This window comes from Periplaneta americana, chromosome 5 (assembly GCF_040183065.1).
Source record: "Periplaneta americana isolate PAMFEO1 chromosome 5, P.americana_PAMFEO1_priV1, whole genome shotgun sequence".
Lineage (NCBI taxonomy): Eukaryota > Metazoa > Arthropoda > Insecta > Blattodea > Blattidae > Periplaneta > Periplaneta americana.
The window spans coordinates 148,187,329-148,205,108 of record NC_091121.1 but is presented as its reverse complement, the minus strand read 5'-3'; the positions used below and the strand labels follow the sequence as shown (position 1 = coordinate 148,205,108).

General features: G+C 34.2%; 1 protein-coding gene across 2 annotated transcripts in view; it reads right to left on the bottom strand.

The window, feature by feature from the left end:
* Positions 1 to 17,780, bottom strand: part of LOC138700208 (irregular chiasm C-roughest protein) — an 831,933-nt gene that overhangs the window by 172,170 nt on the left and 641,983 nt on the right. For both annotated transcript variants that reach the window (XM_069826656.1, XM_069826657.1), the window contains exon 5: positions 15,414 to 15,674. In XM_069826656.1, the coding sequence (XP_069682757.1) occupies positions 15,414 to 15,674 (261 nt within the window). The remainder of the gene's footprint in view (positions 1 to 15,413; positions 15,675 to 17,780) is intronic.

The window sequence follows — 17,780 nt, the reverse complement described above, 5'->3', positions numbered from 1 at the left end:
GAAGGTTAGCACAATAGATCGTAAGAGGTCGCAGTGTTGGCCATAGTGGCCCCTTTCTGTAAATTTCATTCCATTCCATTTCCCAGCCGAGAACGAGCTATTCGAATCGAAATCATTGCCAAAATATCTATCTGCGTTTTCGAATTTACATAAAACGAAACAGTCACTGCATATTGTATAGTATCGGGTATACGCTTGGAAACAGGTTTCGTCCAATACTGCGCCGTTCGAAAAGACTCTTAGCAGTTATTTAGCGCGTCAGCTTCCTACTATAAGATCTCGCATCTTAAATATTACAACGGATGTCATTTCAAGGTTTATCTTATAAGTGTTGAAACTATTGACCATCTTCTCTAATGCACATTTCACATCTTTGAAAAAGATTTGCAGACACGTTGGATTTCGTCTCTATAGGATCTAGACAGAATTGAAGAGTTCAGAACCATAGTGGGCCAAGCGCCATTTACTCTCATCTAAATCAAATTGTTGAATTCTTTGTAAGTTCATGCATATGTATATACACTTTTTGCTGGTTGTGTGGAAGAGAAGGCCTTACGGCCTTAACTCTGCCAGCTAAAATAAATCATTATTATTATTATTATTATTATTATTATTATTATTATTATTATTATTATTATTTACTAAAACCAGAGAAAACAAGGGTTAAAATGAAGTTATTACCATAATTCAATGGAAACATATAGCAAGTAATATAAAATATACACATTAAAACTAAATGATATGCCAATCTTCATAAAACTACAGTATTCACTTAAATTTAATCTTTGCTTTTTCCGCTTTTAATAAATGGCGCTTAGCCCACTATGGCTCTGAACCCTTCAATTGAACCTAGAGGTAGATGGTCCATTTTATTCTATTAACGACTGTTGTCTTATGAATTTCGATCACTAAAACAATGGAAACAGATCAGTGGTATCTAGAGTATAGCTGCAGTTTAACTTAACGAGCTCTGAGCTGATACTTCCAACCAGAATATCAGAGCAGTAATCGTCGCACTTATTTGAGTGAACATCACAGAAGTTTCTAGTTTGAGTCATTCATAATTCATTTTGTTACTTATTATAATATAGATCCTTGAACCAGTGACCAGTTTTATTTTTATAATTTATGTATTTGTTTTGTGTTTTTTAAATCAATGTACTAATGACTAGTTTTGTTATGCATATAAATTATTTATGCATTTATTTCGTAATTTTTTAAGTCACATAAAATATATTTAATTTATGTATTTGTTCTGTAATTTTTAAGTCAATAAACCTATGACTAGTTTTGTTATATATTTAATTTAGGTCTTTATTTTCTATTTTCCATGTGCCGGTTTTTATTTTGAAAATATTAAAGTCAGTGCACTAATGACTAGGTTGTTATGCATATAAGTTTATCTAATTTACGCATTTTTCGATTTAAGCTAGGTCTATTATGTTCCACATGAAAGTTCAGCAAAATAATGTTAAATTCATTACAAAAGAAAACTTTGTTTAATTGTCCTAGAAAATTTTTCGCCTGACTGTACCTTAGGGAAACGAACAGTGAATCAGAAACCGGTTACGAATGTACTATTTTTATATTTCTTTCAAGTTTAAATATACTTGCTATACAGTTAAGAGTAGCGAGTAGGGAATTGAAATCCTAACTCTACCAATAAGACTTTAGTCGCTCTCCAAATTGATGTTTTTGACACACACCTGTCTGCTGAGATAACTTTCTTAACTATTTCATGGGAAACTGTTCTAGTATACAGCCTATGTTTTCTTGTTTCTTTTTCAGTTACAAAACGAATTATGCGCAGTCTTTTTTTATTTAAAAATAGCCGTACTCGTGCGCTCCGCTGCATCTGTTAGAAATAAATATAAAGTAATTACATAATTAAAATAGGACGTTTGATCCAGGGAACAACTTTTACAACAGCGCAAGATAATCTGCTTCGCTCATTACCCAATTTTTTTGCATTGCATTTATTGCATATATATTTTATGTATTTTAACACGATTCAATTGAGCATAGTTAAAATTTGAATTATAAAATAATGGTTGCTAAGCTAACGTACTATTACTGCATACTAAATTAATACACTCTCGTTGTTCGTTAATTCTCTGAGATTAAAATGAGTGTACATACATAAAATAATATTATTTTAAGAAATACAGAAAACGAATGTACAAAATAGCCAATCAAATTTTCTGTGCATAAGAAGCTATTTTAATCTGAAATAATAATTCATTATAGAAATCGGTTAATTTAGCTTCTGATATTACTTCATACAAACATAGAAACATTCTCTGTAGGCTATGTTTAATAGCTTTCGATTGTTGATGTCCAAGGCCCTATTTCGATTGTTGTTGTCCAAGGCCCCTTATAGACGAAGTCATTTGTTCTTAATTCATTGCATAGTCTTAGATGGCGTTATTTTAATTTTAAAACTCATTTATCTCATTAAATATCAGTCCTATCAAAATTTTGTAAAGAATAAAACTTCTCGGAAATCAGGTTTAAAGAAAATTTTGTTATGTAACGTTTTTCACAAAAATCAATAATAAGCGAGATATTTCGATTTATTAAATAAAGTATTTTGAATGCCATATAGCCTAAAATCTAAGTTACAACAGACTTAATTTATATTCCAATTGTCATATAAATCGGTTCAGCCATTATCGCGTGAAAAGGTAACAAACATACAGACAGACATACAAACAAAAATTTCAAAAATGCGATTTTCGGTTTCAGGGTGGTTAATTATATATGTTAGGACCAATTATTTTTGGAAAATCGAAAATTACCAGAAAAATTTCGGCTACAGATTTATTATTAGTATAGATGAGCTGATTTCTCTCAGTTTTTCAGTAAACTTTGGATTACTGAATCAGATAGTTGCTCAACGGCAGGATACTTCCATAGAAATATAGTACGATACTTTTTATACTATTTATTTGCTATATACTGTATAGTGTACATTGTACAATTTCTTTGCAGAACGAAAAGTTACATTTATTCAGATAAAATGTCTGCACATTTAAAAGACAAAACTAACATTAGTACAATAATTTATTATCATAATACACTGCTCTCTTAAATTGACTGAGCTTATTTGGAATTAAATAGATGGCTTTTAGAAAACGCACTGTGAAATGGTTCATATAAAACAATTTTTATCTCGAAAAGGAACCAAAAACGAGCAAAATTGTACTCAACTTTTTAATGACATTACTTATGATTCAGCCTGTATAATAAGATTCACTGTTATAATGTGATCTGCATTAGTATTACTAAACTGAACTGCGTGAATGGACTACAGTAGAAGCATTTGGAATGTGGCTATGAAGGAGAAGCGTGTGAAATGGACAGACAATAAGAAATGAAGCCGTGCTAGAAAGTGGGTGAAAGAAGAATAAGGCACAAACTGATTAGGAAGAATGAAAGGAATTGGCTGCATCACTGGCTAAGAAGAAGCTCCCTACTCAAGGATAGACTGGAAGAAATGGTTAACGGAAGAAAAGTTCGGGCAGAAGAAGATACCAGATGGTGGACAACATTAAGATAACAGGGATCATATGCGGAGACTAAGAGGAAGGCAGAAAATAGAAAAGATTGGAGAATTCTGGGTTTGCAGTGAAAGACCTTCCCATGGGCAACAAACTATGAATGAAATTAATGAAAGTCAGTTGTGTACTAATTTTATAACCTTGACGTCTCTTCACACTGTATTAGCCTATCTGTTTATAATAAAAAACCTTCTTACGCGCGATCCAGGGGAAAAGTTCACAATATTCTCGGCAGTCGCGTTCGTTCCATAACAGTAAAAGGTCGACGGTGTGTACTGCCTTCCTCAGACGAGTTTAGCGCAGGGACCTGAGGTATTCTTGCCATCGGTGCGGGGGGGGGGGGGTTGAAGGTAGATTCTTTTGTTGCTACAGCCAAGCCAAGCCGAGCGGAGTGGGAAGTATTAATCGTCCAAAAATATGCAGTCTTCAGTCTTCTCCCTGATGTTAGCTATGTTAATATTATATGAATTACTCATTAAATATTTCACCGTTACAAGTCATTTTTAAGGAAACATGCTGTGGAAAATTTTTGGTTTTATTCTATTGGAATTATAGAATATTTGTGATTGGTATCGTGAAAAACAGATTCCTATAATATCATACGAAAATAATTTGTTAGTGATATCTTAAAATACAAAATCAAGCAGTTATACTTCTCAAGTGAGTTCAGCAGTAAAGTATATTTAAATTGATTACTTTACAAATTTAATTCAATTCTACTAATCACTAAATTTTATAGAACGATTCTTCTTTTCATTTATATTATTGTAGTTGTATTATACTTTTTCTTTTTATTTATTTTATTGTATTTGTATTTCTGGTGGTGTAATAAATGAATAAATAAACAATAAATAAATAAATATTAAATAAATAATAAATAAATGAAAATTTCTACAATACTTTTCTTCTCTGAACACGTAAGTACGAATGGTTGTATCTCTATCTCGCCAAAAATACGTTAGAAAACTAATAGGCATACTGCTCTCGTAAATTGGGCGGATGTTTTCAGTATGATTGTACTTCCTTCCAGACTGCCGCTGTCATTGTCCCTTCCCACTCCAGTACCGCGCTAGACTAGTCGGAACCGCATTCCTCTCAGCACTAAACTCCTCAGAGGATGACAGTACCTAAGTGAAATCTGTTTCCTGGCGAACGCTCTGTAGTACCGTGCTTTTTTCTGTTGACGCTTCGTGTTCAACAATAAGTACAAATTTTACAAGTCCTTATCTTTAAGCATAAACAGAATTTGAATTTGAATGTAGTGAATGATTCACACATTTTGAATTTCTTACATGTTGATTAATTTTAATTTTAGAGAGAAACCTGGAAATATGGCAAAGAAAACAGTTATCTTCCATTGCAGTCAAATCCACATCCTTCCATTCCATAGTTAGCACTACAGCATGAAGTTATACTTAAATTGTGCTATTATTGCGTTTTTAGTAATTTATATATGAGTTAAGAGTGGATTCCGATTCAGTTGGCATTTTTGCATCTAGACATGATCATGAAATGTTTCAAAACTGTCGTTTACTGTCTTAAACTTAGCGTTAAAATATGAGGTTTTCTTCAAAACTGTCTTTATCCAAAATAGTTTCTGTAACAAAACTTTCCTTATCCATCTGTAAAGTGATGTTTCAAAACTGTCCTTTTCCTGTGTTAGTGTAAATGTAAATAAATGTTTTTTTTTTCAAAACTATCTTTATCTTGAACACTCAGTTCCTTATAATATTAAAATAAATTACTTTTCTTTCGTGTATTCGATATCTCTTTAGACGAGTTTTAAGAGGGAAATTCATTTTTTTTTCCTTACAGAACACACTGTTCGAGATTTCCACCGTTTTATATGCCAGTTATTGTCAATTACTTGTAACTTATGGTGGTGAATACTTGTCTGGAATGTTTTAAGGTTGACATCGATTACTGACGGGTGTTCTACATGCCTCCAACTAAACAATCAAATTCAGCTAGCTGTTAAGGGTTCAGAGTCAAAATCTGATCTCATTATCCAGTTCAGAGTTCATAATTTAAAAGCCAAAGCGTTTTACAACCAACTGAAGGAAAACAAACTAACAGAGTTCTTTTATTCTCCTACGATTACCAAAAAAACATGGTCCTTCCATAAGTGTCCGGCCAAACTGCGTATTACAGTAGGCAACTATATTATTATAATTTTACGGTCTGTCATGAGCACTCAAAATCTTCACAAAATAAGGACACAGTTACCATCTATGCCTGGCTGGAAAATGAAAGAGCTAAGGGCTCTAATGAAATCCCTTCTGCTTTACTTGATACACTGAGGAATGCAAAATTTGAAAATGACTGTGATTACGTTCGATTCTGTTCAGATGGCTGTCCTGGACAGAATAAATACTCGACCGTGATTGGGGTAGTGTTGAAGTGGTTTAAAGAAGCGCCAAATACAGTAAAGAAGATCGAATTTGTTTTTCCTGTAGTAGGACATTCTCTCCTACCACCCGACAGGGTTTTTGGAAGGATCGAAAAAGTAATTAGGAGGGATGGTACAATTGAGACACCTGACAAGTAGGCCTACATTACTATTTTTAAGGAATTTGGGACAGTGAAAAGTCTTTGTTTAGAAGTGCCTGTCTATGACTGGAAGTTCACCATCCATGAAGTGGTGAAAACTATTGGAAAGTGGGATTCTAAGTTGTCTTTGTGTAAAAGGATTATCTGAACTAAGGACACCAAGGAAACCATTATTTTTCGAGGTGAAGTGAAAGTGCACTACAGTTGCGATACTGGAGTTCCAGGATAATTATTAAAGAAGGGCAAATCTTTAAGCGGTATGACTCCTGTGCAGCTTGAAAACCACGTTCCTGTTAAACGAGCGAAGTTAAATGATGTGTCTTACCTTCTAGAAAAACATTTCGGAGATACCTGGAGAGAACGTGAAGAACTCGTCTACTACAAAATACTGATTGATGGTCAAGTCGATAGTGATGAAGTTCCAGAAGAAGATGAAAACGTGGATCAAGAAAATATTGATGAAGTGCTAGATCTTGTAGTTTATGTGTTGTAGAATATTTCTAGAGCTGTGTTGCAAGATGAACATTCAGTACTTTCTTTATCACATTTTGTAATAACAATATTTTGTCCAATAATAGGCACAATAAAGCCAAAATTCAATCTTACCTATCTCAAGTCATTATTTTGTTTCAAAACTCTCCTTCTCCAAAATATTTTATTAAATTCCAAAGAAATTATGTGTCAAATATTTGCGAAATGAAGTTTTTTAATAATAAGAAACAGAAATCAACACCGGAGAAAAGTTTCATTGAAAAATATTAACTAATATGGATGCTAGGAGTTTTTTTCATTTTCCCAAAAATGACAAAGTGGATAAAGAGAGTTTTGAAACTCACCTACTCATATGAAAGCCTTGTGCTGAAGTATTCGTGATGTAGAAAAGCTGAGATAAATTCAGACGATGTCAGTCGTTGTTGATAGAAGGCTGAACCTTTGAAATATGTAGCACGTTATGGAAGAAATGACTGTCTAACTGAAATTAATCCATATTTGGAGCGGAAGTCCGTAGAAGCATACAATGTATCTTAGGATTTGTTATTTCCAGCTTCTACTAATAATGATCCTGTTTTCGTGAATAACTCACAACTGGAAACGGCTACTGAAAGCTTTCTCGTGTACTCAGAAGACACATTTCTGCTGTGTCACATTGCCCGTAATGCTGCTGAAATGAGTAGCCTCCGTTTACGTCCATAGCTGTAACCAGAAATCGAGTTATACAAAGCATTTATACTGTATACGTATTTTCGGCCATCAGAGAGGTTATAGTTTTATCATTTTGACCAGACTAAGGACATGCATATACAATGTGATGTGTTCCGACACGATTGACTTTGAACGAGCATCATGAGTAATTTTATTCAGTTTTTTCATCAAGGTGAGATAGCTTCTGTGATCCTGTGACCAGCGTATTGGCTTTCAAAGCTAAGCAGTTTACGTTACATTCTCGGCTTGTACGAAATTTATTTAAGGGGTTAGATACAGCTTACAACAGTAAAAGTTTTGGAAATACTCAACATTTTTCTCCTCCTTTACTGTATCTTGTACACAATGTCCTACTGCTATATGAAAAAAAAAATATTTTTACGATTTAAAAAGAAAATATTTACTTTTCCTTTTTTTTTTCAAAATCAAAATGGTAGCAGTTCACTGTGCAGTGATGAAGCGTTTCCCTCATAACTCATAAACATGTTAACTTTTTCATGTTATCTCTCTTTTATTTTATTGCTGAAACTTATGTTTACAATATCATGCTCTTTCAACTATATTTCTTAATAAAATAATATTTTTTAAATTTTGTGTTAGAAGAGAATACTGATATTTGACCATTTTTAAATGAATTTATTTTTTATCGGACAATACATTGAAGGTAGAACAGGTATGTTACATCCTATTGTAGATATGACATGCATAAATACAGCCACCGGCGTGGCTCAGTCGGTTGAGGCTCTTGCCTGCCGGTCTGAAGTTGCGTTCGGGCTCGGGTTCGATTCCCGCTTGGGCTGATTCCCTGATTGGGTGTTTTCCGAGGTTTTCCCCAACAGTAATTTGAAGGCAATGGAGAATCACGGGCCTCATCTCGCCAATATCGCCGGTTGGGAATCACTGCACTAGACAGTCACAGTTAGTGGGATTCTGATCATGTCAGTCTGGCGCAATGTCACAATTTAAGATACAGAAAAACACAAGAGAATGGAATCGATCTGTCAGGAATCGAACATAAATACGCTGGAGTTATAACTGAAAACATTACCTCTGAGCCATAATTAGGCATATGACATTAAACATTCTTAGTTTCTAAGCATCTTCTGTAGATGTTTTAGCAACTGTGATTAGAATAAACATATCTTGTTTTACCATCTTTAGATTAAATAACCTTAATGGAGCAGTTAAATAAACGTTAGTACAGCATCTGTTTGTTGGTAAAATAACGCTTGTTTTTACATTCCAGAGAATGTTGAGATAACCTTTGTTTTCACATCTCGAGAGACATTAAATAACTGGCTAAATTACTTCTTCAAAGACGCTGGCAAGTAAGAACAAATATCGCATCGGCGTGTTCAATGTAGATGCAATCCTGATCCTATTAAAACTCGCAAGACGCGGACTCCAGACTCTGCGTGGAAATCACTGTATAACATAATAAAGAACGGGGAGGAGAGACTTGCAGGAGAACAAATGGGGCCGAATTGGCGCCGTAATTCCTAGCAACGGTTTGGGGATGGGGAAATCAGAGTGTTAAAGAGGGGGAGAGGATTCCATTGTGGTAGGACTCTGCTCTCGAGAGACGGAGGGGGTAGGATCCCAAGTCGATAAAATACCCACAGGAATAGCTCCACGGGGCTCATCTTAGAAAGGAATCGAATGACTAGGCTTACAAAATCATAAACAAGTTTACACAGGTGACTGCGCCATGACACGAGCTCTTTACAAAGAAAGGAAATATAGATTTTGATCATATGATAATTCTCAATTTTATCCAAACTAATGGATCACAGGGAGTGAACCAAGATTGAAGGTTGTCACCTAGTCTTTTCAATATGTACAGAGATGATCTTATAAAAACTCGAAGATGGAGGTGAATCTAGAAAGAAGAATAAGCACGTGTGCCATAATAACAATGACGTATTCACTATGACGTAGGCCGCAACGCTTGAATCGCGATGTATGCATCTCATCTGAATATCTTCTACGCGCCACGTGACAAGAAATGAAATGCAGGACACAAGGTAACATATCATTTATTTCCAATCTTTAACAATTTTGTATCACTTTTGTAATATCACATACAACAGTTCTGTGCTTCAGAGAAACTATATTAACAAAATAAAGGAACATTTTGTAACATAACCTGCAAGGTCATCCATTCCTCTTTAATCAATGCCCAGGAGCAACTAATCGATACGAACTTATGAAAGCATATTGTCAGCTATGGATCCCGATTTTCTTTCACAGTTTTCCTACAATTTATAATGCTAAGATGCCATAAAATGTTGTATCCAACTCGTGGATAATCTTATTATAACACTCGTGAAAATTGTCGCACGAACCCTAGTGAGTGCGACAAACATTCACTCGTGTCATAATCATCAAGATTATCCACTTGTTGCATAAATAACTATTATGTTTGGTGATGATGTCACAGTGAAAAAAAAATTACAATATTCCGTTCACAGACTATACCAGCTGGGAAAATAACACCATAACTTGAAAATTTCAAGTAATAAAACTGAAATAATACTAACAGAGACAAATTTTCAATCCGATCAAGAACAATAGTTGATAAGCTCATAGAAAAAGTATCTCATTTTTATTATTTAGTTTGCAATACATTTTATAATTTAGAGAAATTGAAAACAAAATAAACAAATTTCAATTGATATTTATTCATTCATAGTGTTCTGTCCAGGGGCAGGTCTTTCACTGCATATCCAACTTTCTCCAGTCTTTCCTATTTTCTGCCTTCCTCGTAGTCTCCGCATATGATCCATATCTATTAATGTCGTTTACTATTTGATATCTTCTTCTATCCGAACTCTTCTCCCGGTCATCATTTCTTCCAGTGCATCCTTCAGTAGGCAGTTCTCTCTCATTTATCTCTTCCTGATCAGTTTCAGCATTATTCTTTCTTCACCCATTCTTTTCAACACAACTTAGTTTCTTATTCTATCTGTCCATTTCACATGCTCCATTCTTCTCCATATCCACATTTCAAGTGTTTCTAGTCGCTTCTCTTCATTTTGTCGAAACCACCTGGTTTCGCTACCAGACGCACTAACCGTTACTCCACAGATGTGGACAAACTGGATAAATCATCTGCATCGCATTAGTAGAGATAGAATCCCAAAAGTCATGCTTCACTATCATCCAAACGGGAAGAGATCTCTCTGTCGTCCAAAGAAGCGCTGGGTTGAAAATTCAACTGTGAGATCGTAACACGCCATATGGCCTAATACTTTAAGGGAAGATTATTATTATTATTATTATTATTATTATTATTATTATTATTATTATTATTATTATTATTAGTGAAATTTAGTAGTTGTAGAAGTAAGAGAGATTATAAGTGAATGGTGAATTTGCAAAACGACTTAAGTCCCTAGAAGTAGTTTTGAGAAAATTAAAGAAAACTGTTTTTGGCCTCGCTGAACCATACATGGTTGCAATATAATTTTTTTATATGTAAGATAAATATTTTAGTATAAAAATTCATACTTTTGTACTCTCTTTCAGGTCGTAAAAAATTTAATTATCTTCAGGGCTTAAGTTGTTCTACAAATTAACTTCAATCCTGCATCATAATTATTAGGTTACTGACAATCAATCATTGATCAACTGATAATCAACTAAATGTATTTATACCAAAATCATAAAATAACCTTATTGTAATTCTTGAACAACAGTATTTTGAACAATTTTTTAATCACCAGAGCACAGACCTCTGATGGAGAAAATTATGATGAAGAAATGTTTCTAAGCACTTATTGTCATTAAGAATTTGATTAGTGTGTTCTTATTTTGTCCCAGACAACTGTCGCAAAATAACCACAGTTCTTTAATATACGGGATAGGACATAGTTATTGAAATAGTATGCAGGAGAAAATTACATACCTCATTAAGACTGTTCTTGGCCTGTCCCTCATGGTAGACACAAAAGGACATTTCACTAGTTTTCATGTTGTGCACAGAGAAAGCTGGGACGGTAAGCTGGCGATAGTAGTACTTATCCTGAACTGGTGTTTAGGTAAGCATACATTTTTCGTGTAGTCAAATGTAACAGCAAGAAAATCCTCTCTCTCGATGCTTAATTTGGCTCCATTTTGCAATACTTTTTACTTCAGCTACAAGTTTAGCATATTACTGAGCATATTGCTTTTCATTTTCATGCTCTGTTCTTCAAACGTATTAAATTTTCTCAACTAAAGAATTACCATGACAACATACAAAAAACATTTCGTCAGCTGATTGTATGATTAAAATTACATATTATGTAAGTTTCTTCAGTACTTGACAGGCAAAACAATTTAAGTCCAGGACTAAAGTCGTTTTACTCCTTAACAAACATTCTGCTACTAAGAAAAACTATATAAAAGTCGTGGATTAAAGTCATTCTGTTACTAAATGATGACCCTTGCACATAGTAGCATAATCATGCTCTCAACTCAAATCACCCAAAAATGTGGACTTAAGGCGTTTCGCAAATTCACCATTCAATTCTAATAGTAACAATCTAGTAACAGTAGTAGTAGTAGTAGTAGTAGTAGTAGTAGTAGTAGTAATAATAATAATAATAATAATAATAATAATAATAATAATAATAATAATAATAATGATAATGACAAGGTAGTGAGAAAGTTGTCATGAGATATGCTTGCAGGAAATTTTAATTTTTTAAAATCTGAATTCGTAAACTTGTCTATTGCACTTATTAATAAACTATGAAGAATATTTCATTTTCGAAGATTTTAAAATACCATTTCATTAAACTTTCGAAATTCATCAATGTTTTCATACATCTCTTCTTAACTTTCATTATTTCTATTACTTCTGACACCTCACTATCCTTTCATTATTTCTATTACTTCTGACACCTCACTATCATATTCATTTATGATCCAGCACAATCCCAATGTATTTTCCGAGACATCGTCGTATCTTATTCCAGCAGCCACCAAATAATAAATTCGTTTCGATAGTTTACTGCTGTCGGGTCCACAGTGCAGTTTTTCTAGTCATGTCAGATTACAGTCCTCGGAGCATCGGGTTGTACAATACATTTTTATACTACCAAAAGTCTGCAGGATTAACACAGGCAGTGTTGTAATACGAATTGTACCACGCTATTATCCTAGCATTTGTGGATGCGGTTCACCGCGATTTAATGGAACATGGCTGCCCACAATAACGCCACCAGACGACATTTTAATTTGTCCAGATTCGAGGATTGTGCCCCTACGTATTAATATTTAAACTTAGGTATTGTGTGAAGCAAAAAGCATGTCGATAAATCACAACTTTTTTTTTACGATTCTACCCACGAAATAAAAGGATTATTAAAACAAAAAATACCATTTCCTGTTCACGATTTAGTTCCATTAAAATAGTAGTAAGGCAATGGTTAAGCCAACGTCCATATTATCTGAAGAATGTAAATTTCACTTCCACACTTACGGATTTAAAACTAAGCTGAGAGAAACATCGGCAACAATAATTGTTTATTCTTTTACTTTATATTTGCTATTTCAGGGAATGAGATCGCGGACTCCCTAGCAAAAAAAGAAAGAAAAGAGATTGAAATATTGTTATGGACGACCTCCCAATGTCGCTCTACAAACTCTGTATCTACAAGCAGTAAGAGGTGGTTTCGTAAAGAATGAGTAGGATAACTTTTTTGTTGTTCTGTCGGACAAAATGTAATATGTTTAGGTTACTTTGCTCAACGGTTCAATTAGAGGTATATAGAAACATTAATTGCCACCCTGAATAATGTATTATTATTATTATTATTATTATTATTATTACTCCACTAAGTATGTGTTTTTATAATTCTTCTGTACGTGCATGAATATTGATATTTTTAGATCTTCTCCCAAGAAGGATAAAATTATTAGTGTTTCTCTCAATTTTAATATTTTTAATCTTTAGATGAGGGTAACTATTTATTAGTTATTCATTTAATAATAATATTATAGAAAAACTGATTCAATATTATTTGCCAACGAACTGTTAAACGCCAAGAATTGACATGTCTTAAATCATAGTCAGGAAGAGAAAGATGAGATAAATAAATATAAGGAAGTCAGCTATATAATGGGGTTTGAAATATTTCGTGCTTTATTTATTTATTTATTTATTTATTTATTTATTTATTTGTTTATTTATTTATTTACTCTGGTGTAGTTAAGGCCATCAGGCCTTCTCTTCCACAACACCAGCCTCTTAATAGAACAGAATTTCTGAAAAGAGTAAATAACTTTTGCATAAAAAGTTTTTAATTTTGATAACCTACGAATTTCTCGACCAAGTATCGAGAGAAGAATTTAGAAAATTCCTGATTATAGGTTATTCAAGAAGAAGGTTAAAAAAAAGAAGCAAGAAAAGTCGTATATTATTCACTGGGTCTTGATGACAGCAGTGACATTACTGACACAGCAAAGCTTGAGATTTTTATCCGCGGGATTGATCAAGTTGTTAGTACAGGAACCACCACTGGTTGTAGTTTTCATGCCAAATATCTTTCCTCCGTCTCCTTACTTCATAGACTGTAGCATGTAATCATGCAGTTCGAGTTTTTGTCACCGCTGGTGTTAACATTCAACATAAACATGGATGGGCAACTCGTGCTCACAAAGTGCTAAAAAACCTTGAAAGAGAGAAAGACAGACGGAGTCAGCCGCAGCAGTTACAAGATGTTTGTAGTTTCGCTGCAAAAGCCACGGTGCGCTCTGGCGGCTCATGCAGGTGATCGTGATATCTACTCCATGATTTGAATTTGAGAATGACGCTGTTACAATAATTATAGTAATTTTAGATAGACTGTACCTAAATATACATAATCAAATTATATTATTTCCTAGCTCTGTAAATTAGTTTAGTACTGGAAAAACAACCTGAATACACCTTTTCAAGAGACAACAAACATAGCTGCAACACTTATTTATTATTATACTATTTGTTAATATCCATTTTATGTCTTATTTGAAACAAAGAACGCGAGAATTTACAAGTCTTTATATATTAAAGAGTATTCCTCTGTACTCAGAAATATAATAGTCTATATTCGCAAACACAAATTTATTCAAGGAAGTATTTTTCGCATGTCACGGCAGATGAAATAAACTTACTTCTAAGCTCTTTCTGTACATTGAGAGCTTTTACACTTCTTTCTTGTATTAAACTCTGACTCAATTATATACAGCATAGGCTATATGGAAGCAAAAAGTATATTTGGAAATTCTGACTTAGGCAGCATTATGAACTGTTCGATTCCTGATTTCGATGGAACCTGAGTGTCGCGCTGTTCTGCAGATTTAGCAATTCAAGCTATAAACTTTCAGGACCTTCTATCGGCTGTAAGCCAAAAGAATTTAAGAAAAATCTCGATTCCTTGTCAATTGTCACTGTTTTTCCAAACTTACCAGCGAATTCTGCTGTAAGTCTTGCAGTAGGGTCTTATATTTAATAAGAAGATTTTCTTATCACTCTTCAAGATAGTTTATAGTCAAAGAAAGTGAAGTTGTCTTTGTTCTACATGATACTGCCACATTTCAAATTTATCCATAAATGCTCTTAGCTAGTCGATCATATGTCGTGGAGTTCTGTAACTCGCACGCACAACGTGCTAACGATATTTGATATCAGTCTCACCTTGTTGATATCCCATTTTTACCTTTAGCTAATCTAAACCAGATCTAGACAATATTTCTTTACTAAAACCTTCACTGTGTTTATTTGTAACATAAATGTCAAGCGTAAGAAAGTTAATAGAATATAATACAAGCTTCACCTCCTTTCTTAATAAAAAATCTCTCTCTTTCGACTAATCACTAAAGGGAAATGATCTGGGGATTATATTGTTTTTCACTTAAAATGAGCCGCCACTTACTGCAGACGCGAGCAAACTTGTATACAGACACTACAGTGCAGAGTCCGTTCTACCTGCACTGAGGTTGTGTTCACACTTCGAGAGCACGAGTTGCCCACCCATGAACATGAACTTCCAAAGTTAATGTAAACAAAGATTCGATTGCTGAGTTGAAGGACAAACTCTCACAGTCCCTATTGCGTTAATATGAAGTACTCACACTTGACGTCTATCTGGACGGAGAGGGGCTCGCTGGCGCCCACCAGGTTCTGGGCCTCGCAGGTGTAGGTGCCCGTGTCCCGCCGCCCCACTGGCCGGAACTGCAGCGTCTCCTCCAGGCTCACGATGTCGCTGCGACCCGCTCGCTTCCACACGATCTTCGCCGTCGGATTGGCATCAGCCACGCACCGCAGCACTACGCTGTCCTGTCCTTCCTCCAGGTCTTGCGTCGGAGCGCCTTGCAGACGAACTTCCGGTGGATCTGCGAACATGTCACATGAAGAAAACTATCATTATACAGAAAAGTTGTTTACATATGCCACTTTCTGCCTCATCCCTTTTTCTAATAGCTCTCTACATTTAATAATGATACGTCACAGTCCAGTATATACAGTCACGAAGCTTGAGTTGTGAGGGTGCTAGGAACAAGAGACTGTGCCGGTAATATTTCGCATTGTCTGTAATGAGGCGATATTAGCGATCCTAGTGGTTAGCAACTATCTATGGATGCATATTTACTACGTATTGAGCTTCGTGACTGTATATAGTAGACTGTGACTACGTCTAGAATCGGTCGGGATAGGCCAAAAATTTGTTTTAAAAAAAAGGGAAAACTTTATAGGGAATAGGAATGAAATCTTTAGATAAGAAAGAAGTGAAGTTGTAGATGGAATAGGAGTGAAATTTTAGATGGAAGAGAAGTAAAATTTTAGATGAAATAGAATTAGAATTTTTAGATGGAATGGAAGTGACTTTTCAGATGGAATATAAGTGAAATTTTTAGATGGGATAGAAGTGAAATTTTTAGATGAATAGAAGTGAAAATTTTACATGGAATAGAAGTGACATTTTAGATGGAAGAGAAGTAAAATTTTGAATGAAATAAATTAGAATATTTAGATGGAATGGAAATGACATTTCAGATGGAATAGAAGCGAAATTTCAGATGGATGGAAGTGAAATTTTTAGATGGAATATACGTGAAATTTTTAAATGGAAAAGAAATGAAAATTTTAAATAGAATAGAAGTGAAATTTTAAATGGAATACTGGCCTTAATTTTAAATACTGAACTTTTTGTCTCGTTTGTTCAAATCATTGAATGGCTAGAAACTTAACTTCAAGATTAACTTAAAACATCACTTCAACGTTCACGATGAGACTTGTTTAAGTAAAGAGTCGAAAATATTGAATTGTGACATGGAACTATATGAGTTTAATAAAATACTCGAAGATAAAAGTCTACTTTCCCATTAATTGAGCCTAAATGTCGTACAAGTGCAGCCCTTAAACATGGTGCTACTTTCGGCCCAAGACTATATAATAAAATTACAAACCATTTTCCAAATTTGAAATATTTTAAAATTGGAGCTTTAAAAAAAATTACAAAATTATTCATGACTTATAATATTAACAAATGTGTGTATTTTTTGCCTTTCATTTCTGTCGACTATATTCATGTTTTTTATTGAATATCACTGGCTTCTGTCGGATTGTCAATTTATATTAAATGTGTTTTTTCTCTCTTTTTCTCTTTCTTCTTTTTTTTGCTCTTGTATGTTATTTATTGGTTTGAATTAAGTTACTTACTATATTTAGTAAACTGTCCTTGTAAATTTTATGTTATATTATTGGCTAAGACCACACCGTACACGAGCCTGGGTCTCACGGTAGCGGCTAGAAACATTTTTGTTTTATAATTTTAATTTGTACTCACTAGCTAGCTAGTTAAGTAAATAAAAGTTAAATAAAATAATTCGTCATCGTCGTCGTCGTCATCATCATCGTCGTCGTAGTCATCATCATCATCATAATCTGGACCATCTATATACCGGTATACATTTTATATTTTCCATCGTGATTGCCGAAATGTTGTATGAAGCTAAGAGAAATAATTTATAGAATTTTTTAAGTAATGACTTTGCATCGTTCAGCCAAGTGATTCTCATGTACTAGCGATGCGTCAAAGTTGTAGTTCTTTTCGCCGCCGCGCCGTAGGCTTTATCCTCGGTGCAAATGGGAGATGAGCCGCATGGCACAGAACAATTAAGCTTAATGGAGCAATGGCGAAATGACGGTAGCGAAAATGGGAATACACTGCGAGAACCTAATACCAACAACAATCTTAATCACAAATTCTACTTGAACTCACTGGGATATCCAATTTACCAATGTACAGTACATAGACGACGCTCTAATCTATTAGCTGTAGAATTAAATATCTTAATTGGACATGCCACTCAATACCTAAGGAAAGGAAATACAATCACGCAGCTGAGAATGTTCTATATCTATATTAAAGTGTAAGCAACAGCTAACAAGTAATATTTTAATGTGGCGCGAGAGTCACTATCATGTGTTCGAATCTG